The sequence below is a fragment of the Trematomus bernacchii genome, unplaced genomic scaffold, assembly GCF_902827165.1.
Source record: "Trematomus bernacchii unplaced genomic scaffold, fTreBer1.1, whole genome shotgun sequence".
Classification (NCBI taxonomy): Eukaryota; Metazoa; Chordata; class Actinopteri; order Perciformes; family Nototheniidae; genus Trematomus; species Trematomus bernacchii.
The window spans coordinates 6,443,069-6,468,102 of NW_022987727.1; the positions used below are offsets into that span (position 1 = coordinate 6,443,069).

At 39.5% G+C, this 25,034-nt stretch overlaps 1 protein-coding gene across 1 annotated transcript; it reads right to left on the reverse strand.

Annotated features, from left to right (window-relative positions):
- Window positions 1-47: 47 nt before the first annotated feature.
- wrap73 (WD repeat containing, antisense to TP73) lies at window positions 48-14,647 on the reverse strand. The gene is made up of 13 exons (XM_034144847.1): window positions 14,488-14,647; window positions 13,800-13,881; window positions 13,379-13,531; window positions 12,210-12,326; window positions 5,007-5,079; window positions 4,087-4,190; window positions 3,667-3,753; window positions 2,838-2,972; window positions 2,063-2,140; window positions 1,883-1,985; window positions 1,641-1,766; window positions 988-1,179; window positions 48-574 (listed from the first exon to the last, which is right to left on the reverse strand). Exons 2-13 carry the CDS (start codon window positions 13,866-13,868, stop codon window positions 462-464), a joined length of 1,350 nt encoding a protein of 449 aa, XP_034000738.1. The 5' UTR covers window positions 13,869-13,881; window positions 14,488-14,647; the 3' UTR covers window positions 48-461.
- Between the last annotated feature and the right edge of the window lie 10,387 nt (window positions 14,648-25,034).

Genomic DNA, 25,034 nt, shown 5'->3' on the forward strand with positions numbered 1-25,034 from the left:
TAGAAAGATTTTGATCCACACATTTTAGTAACTGACCGTAAGCTGCATTATTTATGACAACATTTATTCAAAATAATTAAACAATTTCAAAGTAGAACTAATACAAAATACTTACAACTAAATGTACAGTCAAATCTATAAAACTATGTAAACCACTATCTTCTCACAGTGTTTGGAACTAGTGCTTCTGTATGCATTTGGTCATTCAAAAAAGTGATATTTGTTGATTCTATGTCTCTCAGGAGGAATGTCAGAGCAGGTTTTCCATACATTTTTTACTTGACAAGAAAAGGAGTATACCAGTAACCTGCACTGAGGGCCCTTAAAACTTGGCGAGAATCTATAGCACGACATGTGCAAGAAGGAGGGGGAGTGTCACCCTCAAGTCTTTTTGTCATCACCGTAACACATTCTACGGAACTGAAATCCAGTTATTCTTGAAACCTGTGTATTTGTGAGTTTTACTTGTCCTCCTGGTCGTTGTCCATGTAGCACAAACACAGCTGCTCCTTCCCTAGCAGGATCAGAGAGTCTCCGCTGCAGTGCCAGTTCAGTGACTGGACCTGGAAACCACCTGGCAGGATAGAGAGGGGCAATTGTGATGACTACACATCTACACATACACAAAATAAAGGGGAAAATTGTACTGCATCGTTAGAAAACACATGGAACTTGTTACTGTCATTGCACAAGACAGAATCAATAAACTTTTAGGGTTTAAAACGGATAATTTAGTTTGTTGTTCTATACTTTCTAAGTCAAACACACCCACCTTTCAGAGTTCAAATGAAATACCAAAGATTTGTTTAGCTTTGCCTTTTGAATTCAGACATCACATATTTCACTTGGATCAAACCAATGTCACATAACATGAGTTCCAGGACATTAGGAGGAAACTTTTCATGTAACCGGCTTATTCTATATTTGAGAACATCATAAGCTTTGTATTGAAAAAATTTGACATTTTGATCTCTTTGAGGACTTCACCTTCAGTGGGGACCTGGACAGAAACGCAGCCTGCTGGGGACCAGAGGTAGAGTTTGGTGTTGCCTGTACAGAGGGCCAGCCGGGGGCGTCGGGGGTCCCACTGAAAGCAGCGCACGGCCGCTGTCTGCTCGAGCACCGCCACCAGGCTCATCTTCTGCACATCCCACACCCAGACAACACTGGCCATGTTGTCTACGGTCAGAGAAACACAGATACAAACTCAAAGCCACTCTCAGTTTATAGAGCAATGAATCACTAATATTGCATCACAAATAAATGAACACTAAAGTCGATGTTTACAATCAAAACAATTAAAACTGTTATAACCTACGGCAAGGAGCTTGTTTTTGCTACCGTTTTTTTAAACAGGGTTAAAGAAAGGTTTTAGCATGGGCCAATGAATAACCCAATACATTACAAAGCAGATACACAAATTATGTTTCACTTCACTATTCTGATTGAGATTTCGACACATCATAAAGAAATAAAAAAAGAAATGTAACTCAAAAGTAAAACTGTCAGGGTGTTTGTGAAGAACGACTTTCCAACTCAGAAAGGATGAGAACGCACTATAGGCGAGTGTAGCTCTCAGAGTGCCATTCTCCTTTACATATAATAAAAAGATGGTACAAAATAAGAGTGAAAAGTCTTACCGTTTTTGGTGGCTAGATAGCGACTGTCTGAGCTGAATGCCAAAGTGGAGACGCCAATCTTAGGGTTGGCTCGGTCTGGGTCTGGTTTAACTACAGGAAGATGGACTGGCGTTGGGTAGATCTCATCTGGAGTGGAGAGCAAAACAAATGAGTTTGTAATTAAACAAAGTTGGCTTACTGAACTCAGTAGTTTTATTCAAATACTGCCGATGGAATGTTTTTTTATCCAAAAGCTGACATACATTTGCTCTGTGTGTTGAAGAGGGTGTTGCCAATTGTGATGTTGTGTAGCGATAGGTCATCACTGCAAACAGCGGGCCTTTTCACCACTTCCTTATATACAACCTTAAAACACAACAAACAGTTAATAACTAAACTCCAAGGCCTGCAAGGCTCATCAGGAAGGATGGAAACATACTCACTGCTTTTGTGTTGTTGATGGTTGCTGGATGCTCAAACTGTGTGATTTTCTTCCACGTGATATGATTGAGGATGCGCACCTGACATGAGGGTAATAAAGTATCGTTTTAAGTAATAATCTTGAAGAATTCAATGTACAACAAATGTCTGTTTAGTCACTATCGCAGCCTTTAGGAAATATCACAAGCAGCGATCTCCAATAAGGGAGATCCAAAATCCTGCTTATCAGTAGAGGTGCTGCAGAAGAGAAGGAAACCAAGACCTTTTTGATTGTTACTTAAAGCTTGTATCATTCTTTTTACGAAATAAATAATTAATTAATTAACAAACCAGTTTTACACATCAATGTCTGTTTTTAGGTCTGAATATCTGAAGAAAAAAGAAACTTGTAAAGCTTTTTGTGGCAAAATATGGAACTGCGCAAATCTGATTCATCTTCGTTTGGGGCTAAAAGTTTGAAATAATATCTGGGAAAGGAAGAAGCCAGCTCAATAGGCGTGTATAGCCTTGCACATCCCGGAAGGCTGAATTAATCGCTACCAACATAACACACACAAATGGCACACTCCGACTGAACTGTCTGTGGTCACGTTGCATTGTAAGTAATTATATGGTACCAGTTTTGACAATGAACTAGAAATGAGTGTAATAAGGAGTGCAATGCCAAATTAGTGGAGGACTTTTACAAACACATGGCTTTAAATTGATTAATCGTAGTTATATTGTCAAGCTATAGTTTTATTTCTTAATGTTATCATCCATCAAGAGTGTCCATACCTTCTCATCATAGCTGCCGATGGCCAGGAACTGGCTGCTGGGGCTCCAGGTCACTGACTTGACCCCCAGAGACCACTCATAGGCACTGTAGGTTGACAGCAACCGGCCGTCCAGAGAATACAGCAACACCTTGTACTGTGGAGAGGAAAACACACAATATTACTTTCAATGTATCTCCCCACCTGCCCCAATAGACTTTGACAATAAAGAGCCCTATAATATGATTCCTTACTAAATAAAAAACATACACTTATATTACAGTGCTGTTCTTGTAACCTTTTGATAGGATTTAAAAATGTGTCAAAAGTTATTTTCTGTTGCTACAAGTACTCAATTGCAGAACATCTTCAACCGAGGTCAGCTTTATCAATAGGTTCCCTCTGTATGCTGTATGCAGGAGATGTAGGGAGTCTTGTATAATAGTCTTGTATAACCAGTCTCTTTATACAGATTATGTTTTACTTAGTTTATAGTTTCTCATGTCTTCAGTTTCTTGTCCTGCTCTAGTGGGAATGTTCTCATCAGCAACTTCTCACCCTATTTTAGTATCTATGATTATAGACACTTATTTATGATATATAATGTCAAATGTAATAAGAAGGCCTGGAAAGTCAAACTTAAAGTCTACTTTAATGGAGGGCCTTGAGTGTGTACATGTTTGTATGTTTGTATGTTTTTTCCGCGGTTTCGACTCTCAATGGACTGTTTTCAGCCAGCTGCTTCAGATTCTTTATGTGAAACATTAAGTACATGCTCAAAATATCTAGCAGGGAAGTTAATCTGATATATTCTCTTGTGAAATCTTAGGTGTTTAAAGCAAACAGCTCACCTCCAGACAGCTATCCCACACTGCCAGCACACAGCCATTGGGAGACCACTCCAACCCTGCCAGGTCCTGAGTCTCAGTCTCAAAATGCTGTGACAGAGTCAAGGTATATCAAATTCATTTACAGACAAAACTGCATGTACCACATCCAATTTGAAATAATTCATATGCAGAGTTTACTTTAATGTCTATCATGTTTAAGATCAGCCTCTTGTGTACGTTGGGCAAACAAAGCCATTCAAATACAGCTCCAAAAATCATTTTTTTAGATGCTTTACAAAGTAATATACAGTCACAGGAGGATACTGCATGTCTTTTAAGTCACCTACATTTAGATTTATTTTACTGATGCTTACTTAGATTACTCAAATTTCAAATGTATAATCCTGGTCATAAAATATACAATTTGAATGTGCTGCTTACCCTGAGTAAATGCCAGTCGTCACACACGAATACGCTGACAAAGTCTTTGCAGTCACGGCGTTCAGCCAAGGCCATGTAGCAGCCATCTCTGCTGAAATCAATACCTTAGGGTCAAAGATGATGGGAGAACGCCCGCATTAAACCAGTTATAAAAACACAAGTATAATAAGATCTTCCAATGTCACGACAACTGACAAGTTTAACTCAAAAACACAGTATGTTAAAAACACACAACAATTAGAAATCAACCTAGAAAGAAATGTAGTTAAGTTTCACTCTTACACTGTACAAGCTAGTCAAGTACAGTTCTATAGCGGACGTAGAAAACAATCATTCCGGTTTTAACATTTTATCTGTGCTGACTTTATTCAACACTCAGAGGTTAAGAAACGGCAGCAGCAAGGAACAATGACACAATACAAATATTAATAAAGTAATAATAAAACTGTCTATTGACTTGAAAGCCAGTTATCTACTCCGATAACTGAAAAGGTAACCTCATAGCTCCATGTTTATTTTAGTCAATGTTATAAATGAGATACTCTGTCATCATCAGGTCGATAGAACATTACCATGGTGCTCGTATCATTTAGATGAGGGTTAGGGGATACATGGGTTGCAGAGGGACTTGCATGCAGAAAAACGGGGAGAGTCACGGACAATCATTATTCCTCAAGCTGCTGACAGGCCTGTTATGAAGAGCATGCCCCATTTACTGAGGAGGAGCACAGCTGTCAGCAGAGAGGACCAGAATGTGGCCTCCTATCCAGGGTCGCGCCACAAGGTAAAGGACTGCATGTGATTCATGGGGCATGCTGAGACACTCTGAGCACTGGCCCTGCCCTCAGGTACTCCTGGTAATGAATATACACTCATAAGCCATGAGAAAATAAATACAACAATATCATTCTCATACTGACCCTTCTGGCATGCTTTGGGATACTTGATGTAAGACACAGCTTTGGTGCAGAGGGACCAGACGGTGACTCTCAGCTGTCAAGGCACCAGAGGAAAAAGGGAAAAAGCACTGGATTACTTCGCAAGTGAAAGTATATATATATATATATATATATATATCAAATATATCATGCTGACCAGCGGCACAAAGAGCATAAATACATTGACAAGTGAAATGATATATACATTGATGATTGAGAGTTTAGAAAAATCCTAATAACAATATATAAGCTTATATTAGCATTGTAACACACACACATAAACATCAAACAACATGGATCCTTTAACTGTGGTTATTAAAGAATTGTGAAAAATGTGTGCACAATAAGTGGGACAATTGTCAAGTTTAAAAATAACATTTCACTGCTCTCTAGTGGATAATCTAAGGATATTTAGAAACAAACGGGCATTATACAAACATGTGTTTGGGATTTTTATCTTTCCTTTCTTGTTACTTTCCAGTCAACTTAAACAGTGATCAATTAAAATATCAACAATTCTGATAAAACGGGTTTTACGCTTAACATGCAAGTAAACATCTTGGTTTAGGGATGGGATTTTGAAGCAAATAGAGGCTTTACAAGCCACATTGAGAAAAAAAACCCTAGAGACCTCCACCATTAGTGTTTGGTAAGACGATCTTAATAAAAACAGATCTAAAAAGTGTTCTGTAAGGGGACTGGGCATCAACAGTGACCTCAATCAACCAGGCCACTAGCATAATGAGGCCTCTGAGTGCGCCTCTACACTCAAAGACATGTCTATCACCTGGGAACAGACTACAGCTCAGGCCAGCACGGCCCATCATGACCTTCAACAGCTGTGAACAGAACAGAGGGCCTTGTGTCTTTGAAGAGGTCTACGGTACCTCTCTGTGAGGGCAATGAGACACTGACATGGAACCCAACCACCGTTAGATGGATGGCCCTGTAGAGAACCCATATGATAAAGGTTTACAGTCACTGAGAGGAATTGAAGGATACTATAGGGCCCCCTTTTAAATTAGGACTATAGCACTCATCAAACAGATCCAAAACAACATCTTGACATTAGCGGGAAATAACGACCAGTCCATTGATGTAATGTTAGACAAGTGTGACAAATTAACAACTAGTTGCATATCCAGCAGGTTGTGTACATTCCCTCCAATGAAAGCAGTGCCAAAGAATAACTATTTGGCTACAAGTCGGCATAACAAAGAGGCAACATGTGTTAATGCTCCGTTTTGAAAGCAGTCACTCAAATACCCACCAGTCTCCCTTCAACAGGATTGATGCCAACACAAGCTGTTGGCACTCAGCCAAAAGTACAGCATATTTTAACTCAAGGACCGGCATGATGCGTGGTATCTTGCCCTTCAGAAACAAGGAGCACATGACAACCTTCGAGACACTGCTAGAGAAACTGTGGTCTGTGTACAGCTGCCTTGGTGTTAAGGTGTTCACAGAGAAAGCTGCAGTCCCACAGTGTCAACATAAACAGAAGAGTGCCAGTCCATAATTGTTTCATGTACATACACATGCATGGTGAAGAGTAGACATCCGCATTCATTTTCTTCATTTACACTTCGGTGGGACAATTTTGCAGTTTGACATACCTGTAGAGTTTAATAGTGAAGTGCTTTGTCCTGATGCTACAAAACAAAGATTTGTTTTTGTCCAATTGTTAAACACAACCTAGTCATAACACATAATCCAAATATGAAGGCCATGCAAGCACAACACTGCAACATTAAGGGTGTTAGATGCATGGCACTCACGCTTTCCCTTGAGCAGGGGTGTCAAACTCAAGTTCATTGTGGGCCACATTAGCATTATGGTTGCACTCAAAGGGCCGGTTGTAACTTTCAATCTCAGTCTCAATCTTTATTTATTTATATTGCACATTTAAAACAACCTCAGTTGACCAAAGCGCTGTACAGGGAACAAAGGTAAAATAACACAATAGGAGTAAAATAATAAAACAATAATTAAAAACAAGATAAAAAGCACAATAAGTGCAAAACTTTAAGACTATATATAAATATATCATATATATAAAATAATGTATTATATTACATTATTGCCTCTGCATTGGATTATTAACAGATCGGTTAATAACTTCATAATTAACTACGTCTGAAAAGCAGAAGTCTAGGGCAAATAATTGCAAGTCTCTTCAGTGTGCACGTCACAAAATGAGATGCATTGTGGGACATGTAGTTTATGGACAACGTGCTTCTGTAAAGCGGCATTCAACCGTATAATAAACATATTATATACTTTCAGAGCTCTTGCGGGACACATAAAATGAAGTCGAGGGCCGGATTTGGCCCCCGGGCCTTGAGTTTGACACCCCTGCCTTAGAGCCTACAGTAAGTAAATATAATGTGGGTACATTAAGTGCTGTCTGATCATGCTTTGGATGTTTGAGATATTAAAATGTTGATCCAAACTACGCATGTGCACTAGCAAAGAAGACTAAACGCATCGCTTTTTACAGGGAAAACAAGTATAGTCGCCTCGACAGAAATGACAAACTAGGGGTTAAACAAAAAGTGAAAATGAAAATGTCATTCATTATTTTTTTAAACAGATGTTGGCACTCGATCACACACACGATACGATGCCATTACTGTAGGTACTGTGTATTCTTTAGCAATTCAAGCTTGTAACAGAACAATATACAATTTTTGAAATTCTCAGCACAATCAAAGTTAGATATTCTGGAGATAACCATGCACACACATATAAAGAATAACTATAATAGATTATTGGGAATACCCTTAATGCTGTATTTTGCATTTGGGAATGTTCAGAGCTAAAACCACTGAAGTGGCGAGGCTTTCATCATAGTGTCCAGACAGACATTTGAACTGGGCCCAGTCTGTCACCCAACTGGGCTGAAGTGTCGACTCTCCTGTTTGGTCAGGACGTCCAGCTGTGTGGTATCTGTAATAACACCTCACTGCACGATTCCTGGACATCCCCTCAGACATGGTGCCATGGCAACCAATGTCAACATCACTCAAACACAAACAGACTTGCACTTCTAAGATGCCTTGAACCCAGCACAGTGGGGGTGCCGGGAGACCGAAAAGGCAGTGTAACTTTAAACTGGGTGGAGGGAGGGTAGCATGAAGAAAATAGGTGGGAAATGCTTTTCCATGTGGGGTGGTATGCAACAAGATCCTTAGCTGGTAAAGTTACACTTAAGATGGAGTATCTTCACCAAGGTGAGCTGCAGCTTAGGGATGGGGGTAAGGAACAGCGTGGCATGGAAAGGCAAAACTTCAATACAACAGCTGCTGGAAAAATGAACGTCTGTGCCGGGGTTAGCATAACTGAAACTGCTGATCAGTCGTTTCAGACAAGTACATTTTAGTATGGCTTCGATCACTGCATGTCCGAGGTCTTCTCACATTTGACCAAATGATGTGGTTGTGAAGGTTTTTGAACATCAAAGATAAATAAAGGGAAATGAGGAGCATATACTGTTTATAAATATATATGACTATAAAACTATCCAAATTATGCTCAAAGCCGCAAATCAACAATTGAGAGGAAACTGCATTTTCAAAAAAACACCCATACGAACAAATTCCAAACTTCATTGCATCACAACCAAAGGTGTTAATCGGTGGAATAACTGTAATGATGAACTGAAATACTGTGCAACTTTATCTAAACTAAAACAATTATTTAGAAACCAAATCCTGAATGGTTCTGAGCAGGACCTGTGAACTCATGCTTGTTATTTCTTCTCGTTGACAGTTTTGGTTTACCTGTAAAGATTATTTGTTTTTGTTTGTTTTGTACAAAGGAATTATTTGTTTAAAACAATGAATCAAATATCACGGATGCTGATGACCTGAACTTTTATTTTCATGAACAATGTATGCTAGAGGGGGTTGGACCAGAAAGGTTTTAAGCTTCTTCTTGCCCCTTTTGAACATGATGGAACCTATTTGATAATTATTTTTTTATTTGTATACCTTGTTTCTTTATTTAGCTTCTCTTTGTTATTATTATTATTATTATTGTTTGTTTTGTTTTTTTAACATGTTCAATACATTGACTAAATATATATATATATATATATATATATATATATATATATATATGGTCGTAGCAAAGTTGTTTGTGGCTGTAACTCTGATTACGAGCTGCACAAATAATCTTCCCTTGATGTGTTATGAGAAGACAATCTTCTTAAGGCACTGCCAAATGGAAAAATTGCAGCTAATATCTACCATCACATCCACTTCGAATCTATTAGCAGGTATACGTCACAAGATAAGCACATAATTAGGGAACTTTTTCCAACAGGACAGGCTGTGGGCAATGATACATTGTAGACCAGAGTAAGTGACAGCAAACTGGAATAAACCTTTCTGTCAGCCATTCTTGTTGCGCTCTTCTTCGAGTGCTAGAGAATGAGCGAATACATTTGATGCCATATAGGCCTATCTGTCAACAGAGGATTAGACTTCAGGCATTCCACATAGGAAGCCATCTCCAACCAATATAGCCTATTTCTCCTGTTACAGCCTCATGATTCTGCCAAGGAACTGGAGCCCCTGGCAGCCCACACATAGGTATGGCAGAGCTATTGTCCCGCGTTGCAGCTGCATACGTTTGCAGTTTAGTCCAGTAGCGCAGTTGCCAACAATGCTACACGTTAGCAAGGCTCAAGCAGTACTTGCCAAGAATGTTATCGCTAATCTGATCCCTACAATGTAAAAACCATTAGAGAAGTTTAATGATGTCCTTGGCTGGTGTTTTTCCACTCGCAGTTTATCACCCCTCAGCTGGTAAAGGTGGATTAACATGGATGTGTGAGTGGCATTTTGTGAGCTCCTAAGATAAACGATGGGAATTCAACTAGGAGACACATTGCGTGAAGTCTCACAATACCTAGGCTAGATTTCAGCAATGAGACTATTGATCTATTAAATCTGTGACATGGCGCCATCCCATATTTAAAAACAACTGGTGCTTTTTAACACGTCTGCCTCCAAAAACATAGTTCTACTTGAAGCTTGAAAGATCAAGAGTATTTCTAACTCACTGGAAAATAAGTGCTTAGCTGTAGTATGTCTAAGGCTGCCATTGTGATCCATGTTAGTGCAAGAGAGACACTATGCTTTGTCATTCCTGTACTGATAAAATGTGTTCCTGCAAATCAGAAAGATCTAAAAATAGTACATATGGATTTAAAAAGAAAACAGATATTGTAACAGCTACAACACAGCTAGCCAAGCAGATTTACTGACACATAGACAGACAAACACACACATAACCAACACACACATACACACAGTGGCACGATCCACACCACAAGCAGCTGTCCCTAAACAAGTTAATATAGCAGGCTGTTTATGAGTGGGGCTGAAATTCAAACCTGACACGAACACCCGTCTGGCACAGCCTTAATGAAATGTTGGGCTGAGGTGAAGGTAAGTTCAGTGGGCCCCTTGAAAATGTGGCATCCTGTGCCAACTTTGCCTCTATTGAATTAGTCTTTTAACCTCAATTACCAAAGGATGCTTAATAACTACAGTACTTAACTTCTTGCTAACATTTGGTCGAGTATTAAGGGCAGAGGGCAATGCCATTTTTTTATACACAACAGCTCAGGAGAGAGGAAGTTTTGTCATGCGTTACCATGACAAGCTAGTCATCGTTAAACAATACCAATTAAGGATTTATAAAACATGTTGCCATGACAAGAATGAAGAATGGATAACATGTTCACAATATTGTATGTCAGGGATTGACAAACCATACAATTAACATACGAATATAATGTTTTATGTGCTCAAAGATCTCTGCAAATCAAGTTGTTTTTTCTAAGACATAAGACACAGTGCTATGCTTATCCCATACCCTCTTTTGTTGTTGTTAAAGATGCAGACAGACACAAAGCAGACATGCCACAGACACTTGCACCCCCTGCACCCTTCTCCAGACCAGACACAGTTGTGTGTTTGGCCACTACACCTGTCAAATGACTCCTGGAGTCAGGTTCAGCATGACTGACACAGCCCTCCATGGTGCCCCAATTATATTACAAATTACCCGAGGGTAGCTGCTATAGCTTGTCACCCCTAACAACACATGCTTACTATGAAGTGAATTGAAATGTTATTTACATAAAATAAAAAACAAACAAAGTAATTCCATTAAATGTTTCCATGTGTACGCTTGTTGTACTTTATTCAACATTAGATATGGTATGAAATAATTTATCCCAGTAATGCCCTGTATTATTATGGAAATCAAAACTGGAGAACGAAACTTGAAATGCATCATGCATTACTGCCAAACTCATCTATTTCTTGAAGCTGGTGTCCCTCAAGGTTACAGTCTGGCTCTTTGACTACAATCATTTTTACTTTGCAAAACTCTATAAAAATATATTCATGTCATATGTATCTGTATCTGTTTTTATTGAAGCGGTTTCTAAATTCTCAAATGATACAGTTAAGAAGCACCTAACCCCAAATATTTATATCCATGCCGATGCCTCTGTACTGGCCGTCATGGCTGATATTTGCATATGATTGTTATAAACTCTATAACATAGGCATCAGCCTTAAACATTGCGAACTAGGCCTGTAATTGACACTGACATGAGGACAGTTCAGGTCAAGTCAAGTTCATCTTCAGATGTGCCACTGCATAACCCGATTTTGCCCTTATATTAATTCAACAGATAAGGCTTGTATTAATTAAGTACACATTTTTCAAAACTGTAACTAACTTGTTTTATGACTGCATGCTTTCATCCGTTTAAATCATTGCCGTTTTGGTTTGGGTGTTCCGTTTGTGTTTTTTGTGTTATTTCCTATTGTTCCTGAACTTAGTACATCATCAAATGGATTTGCTGCCAACGGAAATACCAGACATACATTGGAAAGGCTCATACACATTGCACCCATGTTCCAGAGGTACTTGAGACCTGTGTATGACAGGACGCTAACAGGAGGGGAACTATGAAATCAGGCTGAATACATGCAGCAGGTGGGGGGTGTAGGGGCGGTCAAGACAAGCTCTGGTGTCTGGCTATTTTCAGGTCCCCCTTCCTTGTGAGCCAGCAACAGTTGAAACCAGACAAGCATATGTATAACACACTTCCGTGGGCATGAATGCCCGCACCCATGCACGCACCAACTTCACACTTACATGGAACTCAGTGGTGTTGAGAATGTGACGTCCATCTGGACTCCAGCGCGAGGAGACTAGTCCTATTGAGCCTTCATCAATCTTACAGTGCCAGTCTGGCTGTTCCAGCGACCACACCTGAAGAAAAAGACAGAGAGTGACAGAAGGACAGTGATCAGCCATCACTGATGACATCCTTCACACATCCTGCAGTTCACTCAACTTGATTTCAAACAATAAGAAATACTTGAGATTCAGACACCATGAAAGACTGGCGATGGATACCCCTTCAAAGGTGAGTTACCTGCCCTGTGATGCTCATTAAACTGGCATTACTGTAGCATGCAAAGCTTCTTTTTATCTACTGCCGCTTTTTAAAAGAAACAAACCGCAATTATGTTAAGTTCTTTCTGCCAATAAGGGTGCAACTTAAAATAAATATGGACATATTTTTGAGCCTTCAAAAAGATAAAGGGGCCTGGTATAAGTGAGGGTAAAGATGCAAAAGACATAAACAGTATGGTTTATCAATCTACATATTTGTTTGTATCCAGGAAAAGAAAAAACTATTATAAGAATCACTGTTAAACCAACTTCATAAGTCAAATTGTACATCTTTTCATACCTTATTTTTAAACAGTACTCAGTTTGACTATATAAACACAGGATGTAATACATTATTGGCATCATCCCTAGTAGTTCAATGCAATGCATATATCAAAAACTTCACTTTTCCATAATTTATCTTCTTTGTCTATAAAATGTTGCTTTATCTTTATATGACAACACATTTGAATATGCCTGCCTAAAGTCTTTTAAAACATTTTGAGGGATCCAAAAATGGTTAGAAAGATGGTGTTTTGCTTGGGCATTACTACACATAATGTTTTAAGGTCCAAACAAACCAATTTAGTTGCCAATTCATATTTCAAGGACTCATTAGAATTCTTAGTTTATATATAGTTTGATCCAAAGTGTCACAGCAAATGATTAGCACAAGCTATTGGAGCCCAAAGAGATCCTTTCATATTGCCAGACCAATTTGTATAAAGATAGTGTATAAAGGAGGGCAAGATTACACAAAATCAACCCAGCTGAGTAAGGTCTTCTACCTTGAGTACATAACTAAAAGCATTCCCACACCATGTTGAATCACATATTCACATTACTGTCTTCTACCGATAGCTTACCTGTACCAGTCCCCTCTTGTACATAGCACAGAGGATAAAGAGAGAGTCAGAAGACCAGTCCATGTGGGAAATCTGGTCCAGGCAGGTGTAGAGCTGCAGGATCTGCAGGGTCCCCACATCTCGCACCACCAGCCTGTACTGCACACAGGTAGCCTAACAGGTACAGCCAAAGAGACACATGGGAGAGAAGACTTGAAACACACTTCAGTTGTATCCCTGTAGCTAGCAATCTAGATAGATCGATAGATCGATAGATCGACAGATAGATAGATAGATATAGATACTTTATTCATCCCAAATTGGGAAATTAATCAGGGGAATTACATAATAGTTTAAAGTTGTATACTGTAACCTACTTCAACGCGGCAAACATACTTAAAAACTAGAATTGTGCAAATATAACTTTAACTAAACCACTTACCAAATATTTCCCATCTGGGGAAACTTTACACAGTTGGTTGGACTGCTTGAAAACCTCAGAGAAATTCATCTTACAATCACGGCTGTTGAAAATGAAAAAAGAGAACACATTATCATGAGATGAACGCCTAAATGAGTTTCCTCTAACATTTAACTTCATAAAAACGGTCATCAGTGGTTTGACTTACTGCTCCAGTCACCTGGTGTAATTCCTTACATTTAACACGTGATGGCGCCATAAGACTAATAAATAAACACGCTTCAAACACACAGAGAGCTTACAAACACATTACGTTTTGTTTTGTTCTCTTATGCAAGAACATGCATTATAAAAGGGAAAGCACTGCATAAAAGACAGAAAACTGAAAAAGTCAGTTTCAACATACAAACACTGCAGGGAGAAATCAGCCACAGGTAGTTATTGAAGCTAGCTGGCTCACAATAAAAGTAGTAGCTAAGGCAAACTAAGGGCAACACATAAACCAAGTCTATTTCGCGTCTTCAGTGCCATTTGATAGTTTAGGTATCGATATATTTTAAATAATGTCTACGGCACAAAATAGAGAGACTAACACTAGCTTACTAGTTAGCTCTTAGTTGTCACTCCACCATTCACTGACGTTAGCATCGCTACTAGCAACTTAGCAGGTAACTAACCTTCATTATTTCACCCTCAATGGCACACTTACCGCTAATGGCAATTTCCCTCCTTTTGTATATCATATGAGAGCCGCGAAAAGTCCCAAAAGCAGATTAAAAACGTTTTTTTCTTCGCATGATTTACTTCGGGGCACAGGCTATTGATTCAACTGTTGCTGTTGCTACTAGTTTGTTTGTGTGGGACGATGACGACATGCAGTTGCTGTCAAATCAGCATGCGTCTGCAGTGTATTGCCTTCTGGGAACTGTAGTTCACGAGTGTGTTTTCTTCTTTTTTGTGTGCTGTGCATGTAGTACGTGCGCCTGTGTGGCAAATTGTTTGTAACAATTTATATATCTTGCATTTTGTATTGGTGAAAAGATTTGGTACATTTGAATAGACTACATTTTCCAATATCATTATATTTTATTATTTCATCATTAATAATGTTATAGTAAGATGGTAATATTTTATCTCACGCATCTGTATTTTAGTATGTGTACTGGGCAATGTAGTAGTACCTTTTCACATTATCCAGCTGAAAAGGTTTCCCGCTTATGTGCGCGCTACCGCCTCTCTTCTTCTCCCAGCTCAAAAAACGCTTCACCTCCTCCTTGTTCTCCCTCAGCAAACCTCACACTTCCCTGAACAGCATGCAAATCAGTTTTCCTATTGTGTCATCGCAGTTAATTCTGTTTCTCCTAAAAGTCAATCATCTCCAATTGCTGTTATCATACTGTAAAGTCGGTCGATATTTCAGTTTTTTGTTGTCGCTGTTTGTTTATGGAGGGTCACTCTCTTGGCATGTTTGAAGATAAACAGACAGGTGCTCGGCGCAACATACATCTTGTGTTTTTGGATTGGAGTAATTTTAACCATCAGGTACGTTGAATTATTTCAATCGCCTACTGTATGTGGTTTAGATATGTAACTGTTGCTCTGGGTTGTTGTTTTTGTTTATTATCATTTTGTCCGTATTTTTTCGCAAAATCTGACAAATTAATAATATATAGGCTATATATATATTTTTTTAAAACGAGTTTGTTGACAAGAAAGTGCTAGATGCTTTTAGAATGTTCTAACTCTCATATTTAAGAATGTTTGAGTTTAACACCATTCTGGTTATTTTGTTGGTGTGATTTTTAAGCTGATCGAGGTTTGGTTATAATAGTCTGTTAGGCGTGCCTGTTCTCGTGACGGTCTAGCGATAAAGATCTGCTCTTTAAATGATGACAAAAAAATGTAGGCCTAAAAAAATATATAGAGAGAAGACATTATGCTCGATACACTAAGTGTAAAATACTGTCCCCATTTCGATGTTTTCTTTTCAAACATAGGGCCTATTTGGAAACAAAATAAGCGAATGTTCATTCCTTTAAACATCTTTAAATTGTATAATCCGTTTGTATTAAACAAGATACATTAGTTATATATAAACCTATAGGCCTAATGTTACCCTTTCATGTGTCGTGTTTGTCTTAATAAACACATGTTTTAGATAAGGAGCAACACTTGTAAAAGACAACCTTGTATCGTCCTTTGAATCCTCGTATACGAAATATTTCACTGATGCTGTGGAGGGTTGAATCTAAACCGATTTTTAAATTAATTTATTCTCAGTTGGGACACTGTATTACCTTGCATAAATCGGCCCTTGGGAAGGCAGTGTGTGTGTGTGTGTGTGTGTGTGTGTGTGTGTGTGTGTGTGTGTGTGTGTGTGTGTGTGTGTGTGTGTGTGTGTGTGTGTGTGTGTGTGTGTGTGTGTGTGTGTGTGTGTGCGTGTATGTGTATGTGTATGTGTATGTGTGTGTGTGTGTGTGTGTGTGTGTGTGTGTGTGTGTGTGTGTGTGTGTGTTGTCATGGGTGCCGTAACCCTGGAGGGGAGACACAACGTATAGAAACAGGTGAATATCAGTGAAGCAATAGGACGATGTTACACTTAGGCAAAGAACAGGCAGTGGGTTTCATTTTATATCTATTAAAAGAGCCAATATTACTTTCTAAAGTAATATTAATCGAGAAATAATAGTTATTGTCAATGCATTAGGCCCCTACATTTATTCAAATTCATCTTAACGCTTTGAAAGACGTTTGTATGGTAACGTATCTCAAAAGTAGGCTAATATAATAAGTCAGATAAGGACAGATTATTAGCTCTTGTTATTTCTGGTCATGGTAATAGGTGACAAAGTAAAATAGTGTCTGTGTCCAGTGGAATCCCAATTAAGCTTCTCAAAGTGCGGAGCAGAGCTAAGGCCTTTCCTTCCTCGTGCTCATCCTGCAGTGACGCTTTGTCAGATCCCCTGCGCGAGACGAACTGCTCTGGGATCTTACGAGGCGGCACTGAGGGTCGAGCTGGGAATCAATATGGGAATGGTAACTGGTTTCTGCGGCGGCAGACACCGCGGGAGCAGCGGGAACCTGCAGCATCTGCTGCGGAGCCAGCAGGCCAAAACCATATGAGCGCGTAAAAAACGAAACAATCGATTTAGAGAAAAGGTCACACATATAAGTGACCTGCAGCCTTAACACAGTCATTGATTGCAGCGTGTATCTTTAAAGTCAGGCGCCTTTGCCACAGTTTTTTTTTGTTGCAGTCTTTCAGAGGGGTTACTAAGGAGATATGACGCTGCTGTGGTGCGCAACAGTGAATATAGTCAACTTTGGTACGAACAAAAATGTCCGGCAGGATTTTGTGTTGGATGTGAACATTGACAAATCTAACCGGAGACTATGGAGACCTCTATTTCTCAGTTTTACGCGTTAGGCATGTACTCCATTTGATTTTCTGTTATGGATTATGACAAACAAACGCGGATGCATTGACAACTCGAAGTTTTTGTAGTCAAACCATCGCAAAGAGGCGATGTCCCCCATTGCAGGTAGGCCATTAAACCTCCAGGATTATGTCTAGTGTGTCACCTCAAGGCAACCAAAAAAACCACATGATATGTTCCTCAATAGCCTATTGCTCCGGAAGCTCCACACAGTCGGAACACACTTTTAGGTTTCAGTGCCGTCTGTGTTATTTTGAGACAGAGGCGGAGGAGGTGATGCTCAGACTTTTCCGAAGTGAGGCGGTGATGAGGCAGGCAGGTCTGGGCACGCCCAAGCCCCCTGACACCCTGCCACCTCACTGGGACCACATTGGTGTGATCACACCTGGATGTGTGTGTATGTGTGTGTATGTGTGTGTATGTGTGTGTGTGTGTGTGTGTGTGTGTGTGTGTGTGTGTGTGTGTGTGTGTGTGTCGGTCCTTTTTGAACAATCTTAAAGTGAACAATGTCCAGTATTTTGTTTCCACCATTATAACCGGAACGCGATTTTACTGTTATTTTATTATTTTATTTCATTTAAATTTGATTTGTGTGCTTTCCTGTGTGTGTGCTCTGCAGAGTGATCTGTCCCTCGCCAGAATACCCATTCTCTAAGATGTCCCAGTCCACTGTTGCTGAAGAAGGAGGCACCTTCGAGCACCTGTGGGTCTCCCTGTGAGTGTCAACAACACCTCATGAAGATTGTTTTATTTTCTGTTCATAAACATATTTTCCACCTTCATTGTTTTTATTTAAAAAGGGATATTGATCAGGCCATGATGAGAAAACACATGTCATTTTCTCATCAGCTGCTACAATCCAAAATTGTGCTTTGTTTTAAAAGCAGCAGTGTGGGGAAAGTGACATATTATGCCTTATAGAGGTTTTGATGTGAAGACGTAACAAAATCACAGAGTCAAGGGCAAATGCTGGATTTCCATCTTTTGTTTTGTGTGCTTTTCTCTGCACTTGAGGAAAAGCAAAGCACTTCGAAAGCATTTCGGATTTTTTACGATTTACTGAACCTTCTGGGAGTATTCCAAGTGCTTTATACGAAAACAACAATTTTAAAACACCAGTCTCTAAATGGTTCAAATCCCACAATAGCATTTTTTATATTGGATTAAAGTCTGTTTTTATTTTAAGGCTTTTTTTCTTTTTCTCCCCTTGAAAGCACTTGGAAAATACCAGATTGCATAAAAAAAGTCCCTAAATATTATTATTATTTTTGTAATATCAAGGATTAACTTTATCTAACCTTTTTGGTAACTTTTTATTCTATAACAATTTTTTACAAAGGTCTGTTACTTTGCTGATCAGGTTTGTCATGTTACGCGTTTGTGCTTTGTTCATTTTATGAAAAGTCGTCCTCTTGACCAACTTTCATCCATGGGTTGTGTGTTCACAGGGAGCCAGACAGCACCTACTTTGAGCTCCCCCCAGGCAGCCAGCCAGGAGAGCGTCCACTGCCTTCTACCAGCACCCCGGGGAGCCACTGCAGCGCTGCTGAGGTCTCCATGGACGTCTACCAAATGAGGGACATGAACGACAACGTGATGGTAAGAACGAGTTTCCGTTGATGTTTTGTTTGTGGTAATTTTTATGGTCAATCCCTTGCTTTTAAAAAGCAGCAGCTCTTTTCTATTCCATGCATTATGTTAACATCTTCTGTGTCAGATAATGATTATTTTGTAAGCACACGCATGCACACACTTCCAACGAGATTATCCTTCCCATTCTGTCTGTTGCTTTCTCTTTTTCCCTCCAGTGTTGAGGAAATTCCCTCCCTAATAGTTTCCCTCTTCTCTGCAGCCTTTTCCCTCTCTTTATCCCCCTGCAGAGCAGCCTGTAGGGACTGTGGGGGTGTGGGTGGGGGAGGGCTAATTAACTCCAGGCCCCTTGCTGCTTTACCTTAGAGCCATCTGTAGGCTGTGTAGGGTGTGTCTTTGCAAATTAACAACCATGCACAAATGTTTTAGATGGTTGTAAACCTCATAATTAATTAAGAGGTTTTCACAAAAGGAATTTAAAAGCATGCTGTTTAGTTAGTTAGTATTTCACAAATGGTCAAGATTTTGCAGAATTGCACTCCTGCACTGTTTATTTTGGACATATGTGGTCATGTCTGTCTTCCAAACATGGAATCATAAAAAAAAATCCAACATGAGCCTACTATGTGTTTCCTCCCCTTATGATCTGCAATATTGGTTGAATCTAATCTTTGGAGGGACAAGCCTGGGCCTGCCTGGCCGGTTAATGAATAATCATGACAGAAATAAGGGGGCGGAGTAAGGATTTGTTGTTAGGCACCTATTCAAGGCAAGTTAAGAAGGCCCAGTCAGGCAAGGGAGAAGAGTGGAGGAGGAGAGAGGCAGGATGTTCCCTGCTTCCTCCATCATGTCCCGCTGGCAGCAGAGAGCTCTAATCTTACAGTCTTGATCACAGCAGACTTTAAGTTCTATGATAGTCAGGTCGCAGAGAAATAGGAACTACTCATCTAATCTTTCAGGAGCCCTAAGATGCTGTGTGCCATGGTAAGTGAACCAGAATACATTGTTTTTGGTTCTCGCATATTGAGGCCTTTTTTTAAATGTTCATAATTTAGGTTTACTGTGTTAGTGACGATGGTTTGTGCAGTGTAGAAGTTTGATACAGGCTATAGGGACACTGTTTCCAAATGTGTGGAAAACTTTTGAAAGAGTGAATCAAATGTTCATGACTTATGCTGTTTGTTAGATATTTGAACAACAAGCCGGTGTCACCTTGTATTTTTGATCATGCATGCATAACGGCCCGTCCACACAGCAGCGTTAAAAAAATCTTGGAGGTGGGCGTATCTGAAGCTTGGGGATTTTTTGCGAGCAAGGCACCAACAACCAATCACATGAATCTCCCGCCCCCGACATACGAAGCAAAAAAGTTTGAAGTAAACTGGATATAAACTCCCCAAAACATACCACTGTCTCTGCCACCTCCCTCCATGCCTGGCTCCTCCGGTTTATATCCCGGTAGGTAAATAGGGACTGGTCATAAAGCACCGGGTGATTCCCTACCGCTAATTTCTCCTCCATTTTTTGGAATATGAGGAAATGACCTGCGGTATGTCTCTCCCAGCATACACGCGGTTTGATTGGCTAGCGCTTGAACTGTCAGATTTGCATACACAGGATTTGATTGGCTGACGCTTCCACCTCAGCTTCAAAAGTTGAACATTGCTCAACTTTGAATCCTGAAAATCCTGAAAATCTCCGCTCGCCTGCCCACAATGCAGTTTGGCGAAAAGTGAGGCAAAGTGACGTCACCCCATTCAAAGTGAATGGGCAGAAGCGTTTCAAGATTTTTTTAACACTGCTGTGTGGACGGTCCGTAAGAATGGCCATGGCTACTTCATTTGAATATAGCAAGATTAGATATATATTCTGGTATAATCAGGCTGCTTTGATTATTATTACATTACAAGTGGATTCATTTGGAAAGACAGCTGGTGACTCATGTCATTTTTTTATCTAACCACTAGATCAGGGGTGTCCAAACTACGGCCCGGGGGCCAAATGCGGCCCGCGGGCCATTTTGAATCGGCCCAAATTCAAAAAGTTGAAAGTGAAAAAGATGAAACTTGTGCTTGTCTTATATTGTACTTCTTAAATATAGATGAAAACAGATATTACACAGTATTCATGTATAAGAAGCCCACTTTTCAAACAAATTCAGTCAGTTAAAGTTGCATTTTTTTTCTATCAAATCTAAGTTGATAAGAAAAAAGCCCAATAACTTATTTCCATAACATGCTTGAAATAAACCCTTCCTATTTCCTCTTATGATAATCAATCTGAGGCTTCTGTTTTAAGGGATGAGCTGCTAACAAAATAAATGAAACCCTATGGAGAGCTGGGATGTAGGCTGTTGTTTTTCTTAAACCATATTCAAGTATTAAACATAATCTACCTACATTTGATTTATTTTGCTGATTTATAACTTAAAGGGGACCTATCATGCAAAATGCACTTTTGTACGTCTTTTATACATGAATATGTGTCCCCGGTGTTCCAGGGAACTCACCAAGTGTCAGAAAACACAACCCTCTCTCTTTTCCTCCATACCCAAATCTCGAAAACAAGGGCTGCAACGGATCTGATACAGACTGATACAGATTTGAACATTTCTCTGACGTCAGGACGGAGGAGCTCCGCCTATATGGCCAACTCTCAACCTATCAGGGGAATGAGAGGTTGCCGTGGCATGGTAACAGCATGGTAACATGACGCTCCTTTGCAGGGGGGCGTGGTCAGCTGCAGTGCATGCAAAGACAGGGTGGAAGAGAGCAAAATAGAGCGAAATGAGGCATGGCTAAAATGCATGATCTGTTTGGTATTTTGAAAAAGAAAACCTTTAAATATACCTTATATAGGTATGGCCCTACAATATATTATTCAAATATAGCATGATAGGTCCACTTTAACTTATGAGGCAGTATACCTCACATCAGTGGCCCAGCCCTTTGTATATTTTTCTGTATATGGCACCCGGTGAAAAAAGTTTAGACACCTCTGCACTAGATGCAATGAATGTCTGTAATCCAGTGGTTCTCAAACTTTTTCTGTCAGGCCCCCCCTTTGGAGAAAATAAAAAGTTGGGCCCCCCCAACACAAATAGTTACGTAATGGACCAAGTTAACATTTATTAAAATACATCAATATGAACGTGAGCATTCCTTTCAAAAAAATCTAAAAATCACTTTGCTAGAACAGTGATAATAAAACAATGGTCTGTATGCTCAGAAAAATAAATACACAATACAATTGTGCAATCCCTTTGCTAGAACAATACATTATAATACTTTGCCACTTTGCAATCTGTGCAAAAAAATGAAAAGAAAGAAAATGTTGATATTTGGCAAAAAAGTGTGTCTTATCACAGCATGAGTGGCTGCAATGAGCCTGTTTTGCACTGCACATTTCTTCAAAACGGGGTTGCAGGCTCAGTGGCGGCGCCAGAGATTTCTTTTGGGGGTGCTGTGGGGTAGCTTGACGTTTCATAGAGGGTGCTCAAACATTTAGGGTTTCCCATTAATGTACCAGTCGCTAGTGGAATTTTCTACTGCAACAATCCCCACGCAAATACACAGTGTACCCGCGACTGTTACAATGAAGGCTCGATAATCAGCTCACGGCATATAGGTGTAAGCAGGGGTAAAGTGCTCTTTTTATAGGTGGTGTGTGGACCTCACATAGGGGGGGTCCTCACCTCCTCTAGGGGGGTCTGGGGGCATGCTACCCCGGGAAGATTTGTTTTTTTAAATATTGAAGTTAAATGCATCAATCTGGTGCACTTTGAGAGCATAATTAAGAGATCTATGGATACCTCTCTCAACACCCATATGAAACAGAACTGTAAACAGATTTACTTTTTCTTTATGGATATTTAACAAATCACTCCCCTTTTAAACTTTTTTTTTTTTTTACTGTCATATAGTATTCCATACCTGTTTTTCATTTATTCTCTTACTTTTTTATAACTATAATGATCATATAAACGTGTGCCTCGGAAATAATTGTTTACATTAATCGTGACCAAACCATTTCAGACCCACTGAGATAACTTAGACTAAAGTTAACTAACTATCTAAACACTGAGAGAGTCCTTTAGTTCACTGAGCCTCTCAGTCTGACAGGAGAGGACTCTCCTCCACCTTGTTATGGAAAAAGCTCCTTATATCCGTTAGCGTAGCTCGCTAGCACCAGAAGCTAACAACAACGATCTCCGGTACCGGTGCGCTCTCTCTCTCTCTCTCTCTCGCTCGCACACAAAATGGCTCGTTCCACACACACACAGAGCCGAGCTTGAATGAAACACAGAGACCCAGACGTACTTTTACTGTATTGTATCATATTATTTTCGAATCAATAATTTTCCAAATTAGGATTTTTCTTTTTTCCTAACCATTTTTCCTCCTGGTCTCTCGCGCGCCCCCCACTTTGAGAAACACTGCTGTAATCTAACTTTCCTTAAATTTACTCTGACAGTAATTGTATTGTAAACAAAAGTATTTAGGAATTGGAAAATTGTGTGATGTTTTTTTTTTATTTGTATTTATTTACAAACAGTATGCAGGTTGGCATGAATGTGTAACTGGTTAAGTTTCTCCCGTTTTTGCACTTTGCCAAAAATACCCAACAGGGGGCAACCTTCTATCACATCGATTCACATTTTTCCACCTCTCATCCTCACCTCTAACATATCTTGCGTTGTTAAGGCATGCTTCAGATTTAATATGATGCCATATCATCAATTCAGACTAAAGTTTGATTTTGGTCATTATGTTTCCTTTTGGCCAAACAGGGCCCTATGTGTCCCAGTGTTGTTAACTGTTTAATAAGTAGCTGGAAACAGAGGTCATTACGTAGTGATACTTTCCTTATAGTCAGCTCATATTGTTTCACTCATCTTGACAAGTGACAAGGGAGGGTTGTTGTGGCTGGATTATCTACGTTTCTTAATGTTTGTAGCCTTTAAAGCTCAGCTTTGAGTGGCAGCTACCAGGATGGCTGCCCATAGGGGACACTAGATGATGTTGGGATGGGAAGCTTAAACACTTACACACACTGTGAACACACAAACACACACACAGCTCACAAAGTGGCGGCGGAGGTTTTAGCTCTGTTTCAACTTGTTGCAGATTGAGTTTAGGTATTAAGACCAAGCACACCTGAGAGAGAGTGGTGTGTGTGTGTGTGTGTGTGTGTGTGTGTGTGTGTGTGTGTGTGTGTGTGTGTGTGTGTGTGTGTGTGTGTGTGTGTGTGTGTGTGTGTGTGTGTGTGTGTGTGTGTGTGTGTGGGTGTGTGTGTGTGTGGTCGTTAAGTGTTTTTCTTTCTTTTTGTTGAGCCCCTTTGACAATACCTGTCAGAAGAAGATTTCAAAGGGAATAAACAGTCAGATATTAAAGGGCGGACACATAATGACTCTTTTGTACAGTATTTTCACAAGAAAACGAACACCATAGCACATCAGCCTAAATACTCATTTCCAAATTTGTCATGATGGTGAACACATTTTTATCCCAGCAAATTATATAGTGGCCCTATTTTCTTAGCTAACTAGAAATTACACATTTGAAATGTGTGATTGAGACTTTCAACAACACGTTTTTCATCTTGGAGACAATTATTTTCAGAATTCATCAGCCTATTAATTGTTTTGTTTTCCAAAATATCAATAATTTGTAAACATGCTATGCATCTTCAAAGTACGTCTCCTATAACACTAAGAAAATCTAATATTTATCACATTTGAAAACCTGAGAAAGTGGTATAGGTATTTTTTACTAAAAATAATGAATATTAATCCATTCAAAACAGGCATCAGTTGTTTTGAACCCGGCTGTCTTTTACTGTTTATTTATTATGTTGCAGAGTTAAAGTCAATATGTGCACACCCACGCATAAGTGCATCCTCATATAACCTACACAGTTTGCATTAAGTCTAGGTCTTTGACCTGTACCTTTGCTTTCATATTCAGGAAACCATGGCATTGAGCTTGCTACCCTTGTGTAACTTTGTCTCAGTTTGTCTGTGTTAGTCATCAGTGTCTGATGGTTTGTTGAAAATAGAAAACAGAGCTGAAGTGATGGTGTATATTGCTTCAGGTTGAATTTATAACTTAGAATATGGTATAGGTAAATATAACAAGTTCAGGTGCCCTCAGTCTAAACGAACATGAGGTGTGCAATAGGGTAACCAGGTGAAAGATCGTAATGTTTTTCAAACATCAAGCTGGCATTC